Here is a 16,333-nt window from a genome sequence, read left to right as displayed (position 1 = left end):
AGGCACCCTGAAATGAAGTATGTTTTAACCTTAAGTTTTAATTTTTTAAAAAATGTTTTTAATGTTTATTTATTTCTGAGAGAGAGAGCGAGAGCAAGAGAGAGAGAGAGAGCCTGAGCGGGGGAGGGGCAGAGAGAGAGGGAGACACAGAATCCAAAACAGGCTCCAGGCTCTGAGCTATCAAGTCCCACGTGGGGCTCGAACTCATGGACCTTGAGATCATGACTTGAACCGAAGTTGGAGGCTTAACCAACTGAGCCACCCAGGTGCCCCTAACCTTTAGTTTTTAAAATGTAGCATCTTAGATCAGGAAGGATGGTGCTCTATAATTTTGTCAATTTGATTCCCAACTATGGCAAATAGGAACGAATAACACATTTTAATTCTGTTTTCAACAGGATCTGTTAAGGCTGTGGAAGCACGAGTGTAAACGTGTTGTAGCTGATCGTTTCACGGTTTCCAGTGATGTGACCTGGTTTGATAAGGCTTTAGTACGTTTGGTGGAGGAAGAGTTTGGTGAAGAGAAAAAACCCTTGGTGGACTGTGGATCTGATGCTTATTTTGTGGATTTCCTGAGGGATGCACCTGAAGTGACAGGTAAAGATGTGAAGCAGAATTGGAAATTCCCCAAAGGGATACTTGAAGACAGAAGGTTCAGGTTAGGGATGTTGAGTTTCTGGCTAGGAAAGTTTACTGAAACAAGCCTGGGACATAGTAGTTGCTCAATAAATACAGAATGCGTGGCTACTGATGGAGCTCAAAGATTAACTATTTTTTATACCTCTCAATCCTGCATATAAAGTAGATTTAGGAGGCAGGATAGGGTAGAAGAAAGTGCCCAGGATTTGTAGCTGTCACACAGTGGTACGTTTGTGGAAGGGATCTATCTACCACACGTTAGCTGGATGACTCTCTGGACTTGAACCTCATTCTCCTCCCTTAGGAAAATGGAAATAGTAATATATGCGTCATGGGGCACTGCGGGAAATAAATGAAATATTATCTGCAGAGTGGCTTGGCAGTCTGCCGAATGGAAGGTAGCAAAAACCTTGGTTTATGAACGTAATTCGTTCCGGAAACGTGCTTGTAATCCAAAGCACTCGTATGTCAAAGAGAATGTCAAGAACCATTGGCTCGGTTGAGGTCATGTGACATTCGGCAACACGTACTGCTCATATTGCAAGACATCGCTTGTTTATCAAGATAAAATTCATTAGAAATGTTTGCTCATCTCGCGGAACACTCACAGAACAGGGTACTCGCAGTCCGTGGTTTTCCTGTAGTTGTTATTTGGGTCGTCCCGAGTGTTGAAATTAGAAAAGCCTCAAATACCTGAGAAAGCCATTGAATCTAATGGGAAAGAGGTGGGTGATGTGGCCATAAGCTTTCGTGGTTATGGTTCTGTGCAAAATTGAGAGATATATTGCTTCTCTTCTTATGCAAAGAGCTAGTGCTCCAATATCTTTTTTCCTTCAGAAATAACTGAGTGTAAGTAGACTATTTCTCTTTCATTTAATTACCTTTTTTTTAAAATACTGGAAGTGAATTTTAAGTTAATTTCCATATTTAAACACATGCTATTTGTATCTTCTAAACGGTTGAAAGTGACCAGGCAGCCCCTTTCCAGATTTGATAAGGATGTGTGTGATCTATCAAAAGTTCCCGAGTGACACTTGCAAAAGGCAGTTTACTGCTAGCTATGCAGTTGGAAGGATCCTTCCACAGAAAGAAGCGGACACATTTTACTTGAAATCAGGTCACACACATACAAAAATCCTGTAGGTGTAAGAGCATTTAAAATTAGAATTTATGTATCTCATTTGCTCTAATTCAGAAGGGTAAATAATAAAAATTTATGTCTTTTATTTCCTCTAATTCAGAAGGCTCAATAATTAGATTATGGTTTCCAGGCAGCAAAGCACAACTGGGGCACTTTTGCTGGGCAGGTGTGTGGGAGGCAAACACATGACCTCTGTTGATTCAAAGCGCTTTGTTTCTCAAAGCTTGAGTTGAACATTTATAAAAAAAAAAAAAAAGGTGAAGTGACTATTGAAATTTAATTAGCGAGGGCTTTGCAAATAAGCCAATCTTCATGGCTATGTTAAATCAATTTTCTCGCTTTGTTATAAAAAGGTTAATATACTATTATATTAGGACAAGGTCAATTGACAATAATTATGTACTATTAGATTTGGAAGATCCACTCTCTCTTCTAGTTCCCAGTGAATTTCTAAGTTGTTACTGGCATATTCAACTCAGGTGTCACTCTTTTTCCTGTTACTAATGTGAACCAATGGTAAACTTCCAGAGGCCTCATTTAGCTTTCCTTTGGCATTATGCCTTATAGTCAAAGATGGAAAAGTGTTAACCTGGTATATTATGTGTTTCTAATTTTTAAAAAAGCATATTGATTTCAATAATCTTTTCCCAGTGACACAATTCAATATGTTTATTTAGGAAATCATTATTCTGTCTTCTCTCAACCCTCTACCTCCGTTCCCTAAAATTCACTCTATCTTTGCCGCTAACCTGAAACTCCTGAATCCTAAGAATTTCCTGAGCAAATGCAATGACCTTTTTCTTTTCATCTTATTAAAAAATTCTTTTAAGTCTTCATCTCTCTTGCTGATTTTTTACACTAAATCCCTGTTTTTCTGACCTTCATTTTGGCCATGAAGCGAATATTCCCGGAGGGTTCATTGAAATGCCAATATTCAATTATGGATTCAAATTAAATTCAATATATATTACATTATTTGAAATTGGCCTTTTCTAGGCAGAAAGGAACTAAGATTGCATATGACCACAAAAATTCCAATGTTTTTACTATTGTTTGCTTTTTTTCTTTTCTAAAAATATATATACTATGGCATTTGGGTGAAAGTCAGTATTGTTCAGTGTTAAATTGTAGAGTTATGAGTGTATTAATTTGGGTTGAAGGAAGTAGTAAAGTCTGGCAGTTTGAGGAAACAATTGAATTGTTCCCCCAACTCCCTAGGTGAAACATCTGACGAGGCTGATGCTGAAATGCCCAAAATTTATGAGCCAATTGAATCTTTTGATCACCTAAAGAAGCGTTTGACTATGTTCCTGCAGCTGTATAACGAGAGCATCCGTGGCACCGGTATGGATTTGGTGTTCTTCGACGATGCCATGGTTCACTTAGTCAAGGTCAGTGGCCACACCCAGTAACACCTCCCCAAAGTGACGGACGTGGGGCTTCAAACCAGAATTTTTCCCCCTCTTTTGTTTTCATCTCCTAAGAGAATATTCAGTGTAAGAAATCAACTCAATGTTGGCGTCCAGTTTAATTTCGAAACCGCAACATGTGACCCCTATAGGCGGAAAATCAGCCTGAAAATCAGAGCATGTAGACTTCCAACGTGTGATATAATCTTATTCAGTGTTGCTACACAGCTTCCAGCTCAATGTTTTCACTCCGTAGAATGAATGTGGTTGACATCTGAGTTCAAAGCACAGGCAGAAAGTCTGCTTATTTGTTGCATTATGCAAAGGAGAGCTGTAAAAAGCTCTGAAGACATTATGCTTGGTGACATAAGCTAGTCACAGAAGGGCAAACACTGGATGATTCCAGTTGTCTGAGGTACCTAGGATAGTCGAATCCATAGAGACAAGAAAGTAGAATGGTGACTGCCAGGGGTGTAGGGATAGGGAGAGTGGGGAGTGTTTAGTGGTACAGAGTTTCACTTTTGCAGGATGAAGAGTTTTTGTGGTGGTTGCCTAATGACCGATTATGCAACCGATATGCCTAATGGTCAAGATGGGAAGTTTTAGGTCACATGTATTTCACCACAGTTAGAAATGATAATAAGAAAATGCTGCATGAACAATTGACTTTGAGCTGGGTGAAAATTTTGCTAGAATGAAATTTACCAGGAAAGTACATCTTCCTTTCTGCTTTGTCATAGGGGTCATTCAGTATCTCTTCCTAAGATAGTTGATTTTCAAAGACTGGAAACAAAATATATTATTTACTTGATAACTTATGTGATCTAATTTATTTGTGGTGGTAGATAATCCCATTTTATTGTATTTATTTATTTATTTATTTATTTGAGTGTGGGCAAGTGTGTGAGTGGGGGAAGGGCAGAGGGAGAGGGCTTGAGAATCTTAAGCAGGCTTCATGCTCAGCAAGGAGCCCCATGGAGGGCTTGATCTCACGACCCTGAGATCATGACCTGAGCCCATATCAAGAGCTGGATGCTTAACCGACTGAGCCACCCAGGTGCCCCAAGATAATGCCATTTTAAATCTGTTGCTGATATTCTCACTTTGTTGATGTCAACTTCTTTCTCAGATTACATCCTTTCAGTTAGAAAAAGGACAGCTTGAGGCTGAATCCCATTGCTTAGGTTTAATCATGAGGAGCAACCTTATAGTTGGAAATTGTCTCCTCTCATAATTACTGAATCTAGAGTTCATCTAGACGACCCTGCCTCTGAAAGCAGAAGAGGGTGGGGAAGGCTCCAGGACATCAGGAAGAGGGAGGAAGACGGAGAGGCTGGTCTGGGTTGGGTACCCCCCCCACCCCCACTGCTGCCCCCGTCGCCCCCTGCATGAAGGCATTTAGCTTGGACACTTAGAATACTCAGAATCTGAGACATCTGTATTGAATTATGAGCACAGATATCCTTCCAAATATAAATAATGTTAGTCTGTCATATTTAATGATTAAAAGGAAGAAGAAAAAAAAGAAAATGATACCAAAAGCAACTTCATAACTAACGTCTCTTGGGGACAAAATCTGACTGGCCTAGGATTTCATAATGGCTCAGATTGAAATGAGGCTATTGTTGGGGCGCCTGGGTGGCTCAGTCGGTTGAGCGTCCGGCTTCGGCCCAGTCATGATCTCGCAGTCTGTGAGTTCGAGCCCCGTGTCGGGCTCTGTGCTGACAGCTCAGGGCCTGAAGCCTGCTTCGGATTCTGTGTCCCCCTCTCTCTCTGCCCCTCCCCCACTCATGCTCTGTCTCTCTCTGTCTCAGAAATAAATAAACATTAAAAAATATTAAGAAAAAAAGAAATGAGGCTATTGTTAGTCTCGTGCTTGAATAAGTTCTCTAGAACTGCCTCATTTCTGTGTTTCAAACACAGAGTATGAGCGATGAGTTTGAGCGATGAGCATTTCTTCACTTCAAAATTGTGGGCACATGACATTTGAGGCACAGGTGACTCAGCACGGGGTCTTTGACTGTTTGCCTCAGTTTCTCTCTCAGGCTCTTGTGTCTGCTCTTGAATTGGCTGAAGAATTCCTGACTGGAGTTTTTGAACTAAGATGCTCCATTCCTCACAGTCTCCTAGGCTGACCCTGTCTTCTACCTGCTTGTTTCCTGTGGACAATACATCCAAAGTGTCACATTGATGTGAGCCTTGAAATATGTGACCTAGTTATAAGATGTGATAGAAGCTACAGGATAGAATTAAGATGAAAATTATAGCAAAACAGGATGTGATATGAGACCAGGCATATTTCTTAGTCCCTTTCTTCAGTAAGCTAATGATTTCTTCTGGGCTCCTGGGTAGCTCAGTTGGTTAAGCATCCGACTCTTGATTTTGGCTCAGGTCATGATCTCAGGGTTGGGAGACTGAGCCCTGCATCAGGCTCCGTGCTTAAGATTCTCTCTCTCCCTTCCCCCATTCTCTCTCTCTCTCAAAATAAAATAAAATAAAATAAAATAAAATAAAATAAAATAATGATTTTCTTTCAAAACAGAGAATATCTCTGTGACAGCTCTTTTGCCTCTTTGGTTAAGATTTGAACCATGACGTGTGTGGTTTTTTGTGGTCTTGCCCCTGCCTAGCACTCTAGCTTGTGGCTTATGCTCAGCTTAGCATGTAATCAAGAAAAATCAGCTACCCATGATGAAACGCACCCTTCTTCCAGACAACTTCACCCACGTGCATTCCCAACAAGTGCCCCGTCGTGTGGAATTTATCTGTGTTGTGTGTTTTGTGTTTGTCTTCCCTGCTGGGCAGCAAGCTTGTGAGTGTGGGGCACCCAGTTTATTCACTTCAGTATTCACAGGACGGAGAATAGGCACGCTTGAGATTCTTGATAAATGGGATTGGAATTTAACCAAGTCCCCACTGAGGCCCTAGCCAACCCTTTGCTGCCTCATCTCCTGTTGTTTCTGGACCTAGTACTGAAGTTCCCACCTCCTAGGGATACCCCAGGCCTTTTGTCGACTCTGAGACTTCGTGCACCCCAGGCCCTCTTCTTAAAACGTAGCCCAACTCCTGCCTGGCCTGCCCACTTCTTTGTAGGAGACTCGTAGTTATCTTTCAAGATCCAGATCACGCTCCAGCTCCACACCTGAGAGTTGCCTTTGCCCAGCAGCACTGTTTCGTTTGCCGCCATTTTTACCTGTTTCCACATGCAGCGTGGTACATCCCCACGTTTCTGTTAGCAGGTCTCTCTCCTCTGCTAGCACATGAGCACCTGCGGGGCAGGCTGGGCATTGCTAATTTTTAAACTATTTGCTAAAGGAATTGAAAAATGAATAGTTTTATCTCACAATCTATAGAGTAAGAGAAAGATAGTACCATTTGAAGGTCCTATTTGACTGTGTTTTCTCCTTTATTTCTTTTTGTATTCTAGGGTATGAGTTTTTGAATCTCTTTTAAACCCTTCTACTTATTTATTCATGTATATGTTCGTTTGTCGTATGCGGTTTGAGGGTTTAACGTGTGCTAGAAACTGCGAATGGAATGTTGTAATGTAAGATCTAGGCTGGTTTCAGGAAAAGATATTGGGTGGAGGTTCCCAGTACCTAATTATCAACAATTATTTCAACCCTTAATATATTCACCAACACCAACGGAAGGAAATGGTTAGGACAAAAGATATATATTTGAAAAATATTAACCAAGGAAAGACACAGAAGATTCCAGTGTGGCTTTCAGTAGCCCCTTACCTGCCTTATCTGTGCCTCTTGAAGTAGTACCATGGAAAGAACATGAATAGACAGCAGCAAAATCATTCTTGCCAGTACTGTTCCTTACCTGCCTACAACAACTCCCCTGCCTACAACTGAGTAGGAGCCTGGAAGGACCAGTGTGCCACCCACCCATGCCACAGGCTCTCAGGTCCACAACAGAGACATGAACATGATCTTCCTTTCCGGGGGCTCACACTACATTGGGAGAAATAATCCAACAGCCACGAGTAGTCCCAGAATTTTATTATATCTGAATACAAAGAAAAAAAGAGTAGTCCCAACAGGAATAAAGTGTAGCCCCTGCCACAGGAGGTAATCCTGAGAAAGGATGTTTACCAATATGTTCGTCAACATATTGCTAATTCCAGGTTACCCCAGCCACATAGAGGTGATCCGTCTCAGCCCCATTCTCATTATCATTAGTCTACAGAAAAGTGGGTATCACACCAATACCCCAGGCTCAGACTGCAGTTAGGTCGGAAAGAGAAGTAGTTATCATGTAAAGAGAAAAAAGCATCCAGGAGAATCCTACACTGAATCCCCTCTGTGGGGGTGTTGGAAGCCTGATGGTGTAAGCAATTCATCAGTAACAATAAAGCTAAAGAAACATGGGCTTCTGAACACCTGGGTGGCTCAGTTGGTTAAGCGTCTGACTTTGGCACAGGTCACGATGTCTCACGGTTCGTGAGTTCCAGCCCCGTGTGAGGCTCCATGCTGACAGCTCAGAGCCTGGAGCCTGCTTTGGATTCTGTGTTGCCCTCTCTCTCTGCCCCTACCCCACTCGCTCTCTCTCTCTCTCTCTCTCGCTCTCTCTCCTCCTTCTCTCCCCTCCTTCCTCCTCTTTCTCCTCCTCCTCTTCTTCTTCTTCCTCCTCCTCCTCCTCGTCATCTTCCTCTTCAAAATTCCATCACCAATGCCACATTTTGGAAATTTTCTTCCCTTCGATTTAAATGCTCTGCCATTGTTCAAATGTGGAAGATATTCTAATCAACTCTTCTGTATTCCAAAGATATACATTGTCTTGAAATTTCAGTCTCTTTCCTGTCCCACTGCGTTAGGTTGGGAGACTGAAAGGAAACATCCAAGCCTCCTCGACTTCTTTTCTTTAAAACCCAGAGCAGACCAAAGAGGGACTTCAGCTGACTTCTCTGTACTCGTCTCCTCTAGTTTCCCAAAGGCGGCCCCAACATATGCCCTGTCTGGTACTCTTCAAACACCATTCTATTTCAGAAATGCTGTCCTTCATCCAGCCAGCGTCTTTCTCCATTCCGATCCTGAGACACATATGGCTTCCCAAATGCTTCTTTTGCGTAAAGAGGAAAAATGGAATATTTACATGTTGAACAATGATCTGTGTCTTTTCTATTCCGCATTCTAGATCTCACGTGTCATTGGCACGCCCCGGGGAAATGCCCTCCTGGTGGGGGTGGGCGGATCAGGAAAGCAGAGCCTGACGAGGTTGGCTTCGTTCATTGCTGGCTATACTTCCTTCCAGATCACTCTGACAAGGTAACAAGCTTTCACTGTAATTAACCTGAAATGGATTTTGATAGCAGGTTCTCAGAGGCCACTTGAATTTAGCATGCATTTTTCTTAAACATAAGGAATCATAATCATTTTCCCTCTTAAATGTTGAGTTATCATTGTCCCCTTTCAACCTTTGTTGTAGATGTGAAATTTTCACATTAATAATTGGCTTTTGAGATATTTCAGCCTCTCGTTGTAAATAGCTGCCCCCCTGCACTTATGCATGCCATGAGTGTTACCTGTATTCCTTTTGGTGTATTTCAGAAGAAACTTCTCCCTACTAGGTGTTAATTCAGGTTTCAAGAATGTTAACAAACTAGAAAAATAACTGAAAAATTTGGGTTTATTCATTTATTCGTACATTTAAAAATATTTGTTGAACACCAGCTATGCGCCAGGCACTGGCTAGGTGCTAGGGAGCACATGGCAAGTCAGCCTCGTGTCATCACAGAGCCTACAGTAGTCAAGGGGTCAGGCACCTGAGCAGTTCATTCAGTAAGGTGTCGTATGTAGGGGGCGCCTGGGTAGCTCAGTCGGTGAAGCGTCCGACTTCGGCTCAGGTCATGATCTCATAGCTCGTCAGCTCGAGCCCCGTGTCGGGCTCTGTGCTGACAGCTCGGAGCCTGGAGCCTTCTTCGGATTCTGTGTCTCCTTCACTCTCTTCCCCTTTCCCATTTGCTTGCACGCTGTCTCTCTCTCTCTCAAGAATAAATAAACTTTTAAAAAAATTAAAAAAAATAAGGTGTCGTATGTAGGTGCTATCTATGAGAAAGAAATAAATGCAGACCAGCTCCTATTGAAACATGAGGGAGGGACTCCTAACCTAGTGTAGGGGATGGTCAGAAAAGGCTTTCTGGAGGAAAAGATGGAAACCTGAATAAGAATAGGAGTTATCTCAGAGAAGAGGAACGATAAAGAACGTTCCAGGCAAAAAAGATCAGCACATGTGAAGTCACATGGAGGCCCTGGAAGAAGTAAAACATGGGTGGGTGTGCAGCATAAGATACTAAGTGGGGAAGGAATAGAAAAGGAGGCCTTTGAAGATATGATAAGGAATTTAGACTTTATCCTAGAGCAACAGAAAACCATTAATGAGTTACCCCTAGGAAGGGCCTATGGGTTTGTATGTACAGAAAATGGATGGAAGGGGCTAAACAGGAATAGTTATAAGGCGTCCCAGGGATCTAGGCAAGAGATAATGGGACTTGAGTGGTAGCAGTAAGAATGGAGAAAAAAGGACAGACCTGAGATCTTTGGGAAGTTGAACTATTGGACTTGGTCCATCCTAGTTCTGGCTTGGAAAGATGATGCATACACTGATGCAAACCCTCCTCAAGATAGGGAACCCCGGGACGGTTGTTCTCGGACATACGTGTGTGGGGCGAGCGGAACCAGGAAGTGAAGAGTCAGCATGAAGAGAAAAGCAGGGGTGATTCAAAGGGGCTGAATTTCAGGATTAACCAAGATGAGAAACAGGAGGCCAGTTTGCGAAGTTTAGTTGGGCTGAAAATTATAAGACGTTAACCTGTAGGTGTGGGACTAGGCAGTCTTGCCTTTTGGGCGTTGCTCTAGAGTTTTGGTTTGGCCCAGTAGGGCAAAGTGTACCCATCTGTCTTACTGATGGAGGCCTATAGATATCTACTAGGGCAAAGATCGAAAATGATTAAACACTGGGTTTAAGGCCCAGATATTCATGTGTTGTTGTTACACTTTCCATTTGGTTCAGATTATAGGCTTCTGCTTGGAGAATAAATCTAAAAGATTGCTGGTTTTTGTTTTGTTTTGTTTTTTGTTTTTTGTTTTTTGTTTTTGTTTTTGTTTTGTTTTCAAGTACTAGGACAGAGAGAAATAATTCTAATTGCCTTGTGTATAATTGTTCTAGTTTGGATAGAAGCAGAATTTGATAAGTGATATCCTATACAGGAAAGAGACTGGGCTCTGAGATTTTTTTTTTTTAATGTTGTTTATTTATTTATCTTGAGAGACAGAGAGAGAGAATGTGAGGGGAGGGGCAGAGACAGAAGGAGAGAGAGAATCCTAAGCAGGTTCCACTCTGTCAGCACAGAGCCCTATGCAGGGCTCAATCTCACAAATCTTGAGATCATGAACTGAGCCAAAGTCAAGAGTCAGATATTTAACCGACTGAGCCACGCAGGTACCCCAGGACTCTGAGATTTTTGTTCCCAACATTTATTTAAAACTGTACAGTTTTCAAAGCACTTTTATATGCCTAGGCTAATTTGGTCTTTAAAAGAGCTTTATGGGTTAGCAGGGCATATAGTATTAGCCTATCTTACAGTTGAGACTCTATCACTTGTGGAAAATCCCAGATCTACCTGGGAATTAACCAACAGTATTTCTGGTTTCTGGTCTGGCTGGGCTTTGTGTCGCAATGCCTCAGGAAAAATATCTTGCACCTCCTCTCTCTGTGATAAATTAGTTCCTCTGCATGTCATAGTGGGAACGTTCTGTTACTAATGGAAAGGAGGGCCAAGGCCTGCTAGCCTTCCCATTGCCTTCAAGAGGCCATCTTACTGCCTACACCTCTGCATAGCTATGTGGCCAAGAATCAGGAAGCAAGAGCCTCACATTCTGGAAACACAGACATTTGTAAGAAGGCTCAGGTCATTATTTGAGGCAGCGGGCCCTTGATCCAGGGGACTGGACTGGAAGTTTTTCCAAGTCAGGAGAAGCTGGGATGAGGTATTTTTTTTTTTTTCCTCTCTGTCTCCCTCTCTAATGGGGAACTGCATCTTTGAAATTCTTTTCTAATCTCTCAGATCTCACTTCTCTAGACATTTTCTTAAAATATTGATGCCTGGTAGTGGGATTTCTGGTTCTAGGATTTAGGGTTTAGATGATCAAAAAGCACAGAGTATAGAAGTTAAATATTTAGTAGCTTTAAAAAAAATCAGAAGGCCATTTGCTCTTGTGCTTTGAACTCTGAGTTTATTTAATGACAAAAAATTTCAAATAATAATTCAGTAAGTCTGAATCTCTAGGATTGGAAGATCTTTATTTTTACTTTTGGTGGTAATGGGCTGCCCTGTACTGGGACCTCTCTAATATTTCATGATTGCAGGCTGACTTCCACTAAAGGATTGCTTTTCATCGTGAAAGAAGATTTAGAGTGTGATATTCTGTGTTTCCAGCTAGTCTCCTACTGTGTACTGATTGCTCAGAAAACTCTTTTTTTTTTTTTTTTTTTTAAATTTTTTTTTTTTTCAACGTTTATTTATTTTTGGGACAGAGAGAGACAGAGCATGAACGGGGGAGGGACAGAGAGAGAGGGAGACACAGAATCGGAAACAGGCTCCAGGCTCTGAGCCATCAGCCCAGAGCCTGACGCGGGGCTCGAACTCACGGACCGTGAGATCGTGACCTGGCTGAAGTCGGACGCTTAACCGACTGCGCCACCCAGGCGCCCCTCAGAAAACTCTTTTATGTGGGCCCCAAAGATGTGTTGGAGGATGAGAGGGCAACATTCTTTTTTTAACATTTTACTATTTAAGTAATTTCTCTACACCCAATGCAGGGCTCGAATTTACAACCCCAAGGTCAAGAGTCACCCACTCTTCCGATGGAGCCAGCCAGGCGCCTCGAGAGGGCACCATTTGTAATGAGGCATGTCCCTCACCCGAAAGAATAAGACTTGCAATTGCTTCATTTAGATTAATTTGTGAGGTGTCATTACAATTCCAATGGCAGATAGGTCCTTAGTAAACATCCCAATTTAACCTTTGGTTTAGCGTTACCAACAAGTATTTTCAAAATGAAACATATATGGCTTCAGATGACACTTCGTTGTGGTAAAAACAGTATTTTGGTTTCAGGTTGACTTTTTACTCTAGGTTTTTATTTTGTGTCCCAGAAAATTATACTGTTTCATGATATGTGGAGTTTAAAAATCAGTTTCATATTTGCAGGTAAATATAATGTGATTTGACTTGATGTTGACTTATTGTGGTGATCTTTTAACAATATATGCGAGTATGGAAATACTATGTTGTGCAACTGAAACTAACATAATGTTATATGTCAATTATGCCTCAAGAAAAAAAAAATAGTTCTTAACTTTAGCGAATAAGGAAGTACTCAAAATTTTCACAAAATGGTTCACCTCTATTACTCCCAAAGGAGTAGGTATTCAGCACTGAAAGAAAGTTTTAAAAATCAATTTCATCCTTGTAAGTAAATACAATGAACCAGTAACATTCCCATACAATAAAATTCTTATCTGATGGAACAATATCAGCACTTCTTTTTATTAACCAAATGGCATAAAGCATTGTTATAACGATCTTTTCCTTCCCATCAAAATAATTTAGCTAACGACACAATGACATTATTTCTTTAGGTCCTACAACACATCAAATCTAGTGGAAGACCTGAAGATTTTGTATAGAACGGCTGGACAGCAAGGCAAAGGAATCACTTTCCTCTTCACGGACAATGAGATTAAGGATGAGTCAGTTTTGGAATACGTGAACAATGTTTTATCATCGGGGGAGGTAGGAGTTCATATATCTTCATGCTTTTTGACTCTTCAGATGGCCTCCTGCTTGAGAGCTCTCTGTGTCCTTCCATCACAGTTGTTGAATGAGTGCTATTATGGGGGATTAGGAGATCCCTATTAGGAAGAAATGCTTTTTCTGTTGGGTTTGGAGAATAAAAGTGAGCTGATTGGATATTCGATATGCCCATTTACCCCCTCCAAGGGCTATGACTTCACAGTTAATAATAGAATCGTTTGTGTATTTTAAAATGTGGGGTATCTTATCTTGAGGACTTGGCTAATTTTTTTAAAAAAAGGATGTGTAAAGCTTTTTATTTTGCTGTAGTCCTAATAGTTTATTTTTGCTTTTGTTTCCCTTGCCTGAGAAGACACATCTAGAAAAAATGTTGCTAAGGCTAATGCCACAGACCACTGCCTATGTTTTCTTCTAGGAGTTTTATGGTTTCAGGTCTTGTATTTAGGTCTTTAAGCCATTTTCATTTTATTTTATTTCATTTCATTTCATTTCATTTCATTTCATTTCATTTCATTTCAGTTATTTTGTTTATGTTTAGAGAGACAGAGAAAGAGACAGAATGTGGGTAGAGAGGGAGAAAGAGAATCCCAAGTAGGCTCCATGCTCTCAGCACAGAGGGCTTGATCTCACAAACTGAGGTTATGACCTGAGCTGAAATCAAGAGCTGGGCACTCAACTGATCGAGCCACCCAGACTCCCCATTACCATGCTGTTTTGATTATTATGGGTTTGCAGTTCATTTTGAAATCTGGAATTGTGATACATTCATCTTTGTTCTTCCTTTTCAAAGTTGCTTTGGCTATTGGGGGTCTTTTGTGGTTCCATACAAATATTAGGATTATTCTAGTTTTGCAGAAAATACTATTGGTACATTGATAGGGATTGCATTGAATCTGTAGATTGCCTTGGGAAATATGGACATTTAATAACATTAATTCTTTTAATCTATTAGTATGGGGGTGTGCTCAATCGGTTGAGCATCTGACTCTTGATTTTGGCTCATGTTATGATCTCATGGGTTCATGGGATTGAGCCCCGTGTCAGGCTCTGTGCTGACAGTGTGGAGCCTGCTTGGGATTCTCTCTCTCCTTCTTGCCTGCCCCCCGCTCACATGCATGTATGCTCTCTCTCATTCAAAATAAATAAGTAAACATTTAAAAAAATCTATAAGCATGGAATGTCTTTCCATTTGTTTGTGTCATGAGGACTTTTGTTAATTTTTAAAGGTGAGTTTTAGGACACAAATGGAGGAAAGATATCATATGTATCGACCTATATATTTTGATCTGTTTGCATATGCCTGTACTGAATTTGAATGTTTGCACTTCTTTTGAAGGTCTCCAACCTATTTGCTCGTGATGAAATTGATGAAATTAATAGTGATCTCATATCAGTCATGAAAAAAGAATACCCCAGGCGCCCTCCTACCAATGAGAACCTGTATGACTACTTCATGAGTCGGGTCCGGCAGAACCTTCACATTGTGCTCTGCTTTTCACCTGTGGGGGAGAAATTTCGAAATCGAGCTTTGAAGTTCCCTGCCCTTATTTCAGGATGCACCATTGACTGGTTCAGCCGATGGCCTAAAGATGCCTTAGTTGCTGGTTAGTGTGGTGGACATTTTTGTCAGTTTTTGGTTAACATTGTGTGTGTGCCTGTGTGTGTGTGTGTGCACGCATGTTTATTTATTTATATTCTGTGCTGTTTGTTCTCTCTGTACTGGATTGAGTCAAAAGTCACTTTGTCTAGCAGTTTAGGATATTTACAAGATGCTGCTCTTTCATATTAGGTAGCTAATTTTTCCCAGAGTGTGGTTATCAGATAGCGATCTTCCGTCTGTACTCCCTTGGATTAATTTCCAGTGATTCTAGTCTTCTCAGGGATGCTTAAAGGCTTTGTCTCAGTTGGATCCCCAGGCACGTTCCAGGATGTCCCAGGAAGGCACTGAGGTTTTAACTGCTTTGATAGCATTTGTGTTCTTTTCAAAGTGGATTGGCCCATCTCTGAGTAGTTGAAGCCAAATGTCTCTTGGACATTTCGTTCTTGTGGTTGCAGTGCTGGAAATCAAAGAAGAAGACATTATCCAGCAGTCCTCTGATGGTTCCCATCCTTGAAAGGAATGTTAGCTAGAGTGTTCTGGGACTTGGATCCTTGCTGCTTCCACTTCTGTGGAAGAGATGTTAGTAGAGGAGATGTTAGAGATCATTGAGTTTATGTTTTTTCAGCTTTGGGGGAGAAATTGTGGATATTTTAAGTGATGGGGATGTTTAGGCCTCACTCACCCTTGACCTGTTGTATCAGAATCTCAGGGGTGTCCTGTCTCATGGCAGTGGTTTTCAAACTTTTTGTCTGGTTATGTTTTAATAATAATTCAGAAGAGTCCTATTTCCCAGTAATACGTTGCTGGTAGCCGTGGTAGATCAAAGTGAGGTGAAGGAGGTGAGGAAGGGGCTGGAGCCTGCCCTCCCAGCCCCAGCCCACGTCTGTGTCACACCCACATCTGGCGCTCCAGTTCTATGGTGCCCAGGGTGAGAACAACCGATCAGCCCGTCTCCTACAGATGGAGACATGGGGGACGCTGAAGCCGAGGGACTTGTCAGAGATTTAAGAAGCATTAGGATCTGTACTGGGGGAGGAACCCAGGTTTTATAGATTTATATATATTTTTAACAAATTCTTATCCACTGGGGACATTTTATTCTCTGCAAACTGCTGTTGACAATAATGTTTTTCCAATCTGTGGCTTTTAAACACAGAATGTTTTTACATATTCAGAGTACACATGTACATTTTCCTCTTTTGTCTTCTAAGGTTGGAGAAAAGGCCAGTGATTTAAAATTTTAAGTCCTCTTAAAATGTAAACACAACTAAGGGTAAAGCTTTAAAATTCCTTGAAGTAGGATATAAATGCAGAGCACACAATGACAGAATTTAAGAGCTATATTAAAGTTAACTATGAAACATGGTAATTAGTATGCAAGTACTTTGTAGAGTAGCATGTAAGGTATTATTATGAACAATAAAATAACAATTTCAGGTGACAAACATTGTAATATACCATAATTAAGATGATTTAATTTAAATATGGAGCCCTTCCTGCTAGGTCTGTATTTCAGTCATCTCTTTTATTACAAGACAAAGGCCTCACTGATCTTTCCTTTGTTAATTTCTCACAAATCTGCCCCTTTCTTTTAAATCTCATCGTATCAACCCAAGCCAGGATTACATGGAGGTCAGGGAAGTTTTCATTTCCGTGTAGTTGTTTCCTAGCTGCTGTCCTGACTTTCAACGGATGAGGCTCCTTGTTTGTTTATTGTG

General features: G+C 41.1%; 1 protein-coding gene across 2 annotated transcripts in view; it reads left to right on the top strand.

Moving 5' to 3' along the window:
* DNAH5 (dynein axonemal heavy chain 5) overlaps positions 1-16,333 on the top strand; it is a 284,081-nt gene that overhangs the window by 188,461 nt on the left and 79,287 nt on the right. For both annotated transcript variants that reach the window (XM_078444422.2, XM_078444417.2), the window contains exons 51-55: positions 399-597; positions 2,999-3,171; positions 8,335-8,465; positions 12,841-12,994; positions 14,352-14,619. In XM_078444422.2, the coding sequence (XP_078300548.2) occupies positions 399-597; positions 2,999-3,171; positions 8,335-8,465; positions 12,841-12,994; positions 14,352-14,619 (925 nt within the window). The remainder of the gene's footprint in view (positions 1-398; positions 598-2,998; positions 3,172-8,334; positions 8,466-12,840; positions 12,995-14,351; positions 14,620-16,333) is intronic.

This window comes from Panthera onca, chromosome A1, assembly GCF_046562875.1.
Source record: "Panthera onca isolate mPanOnc1 chromosome A1, mPanOnc1 haplotype 2, whole genome shotgun sequence".
Classification (NCBI taxonomy): domain Eukaryota; kingdom Metazoa; phylum Chordata; class Mammalia; order Carnivora; family Felidae; genus Panthera; species Panthera onca.
Note: the sequence above shows the minus strand (reverse complement) of the source record. Positions and strands in the feature narration are given on the sequence as shown.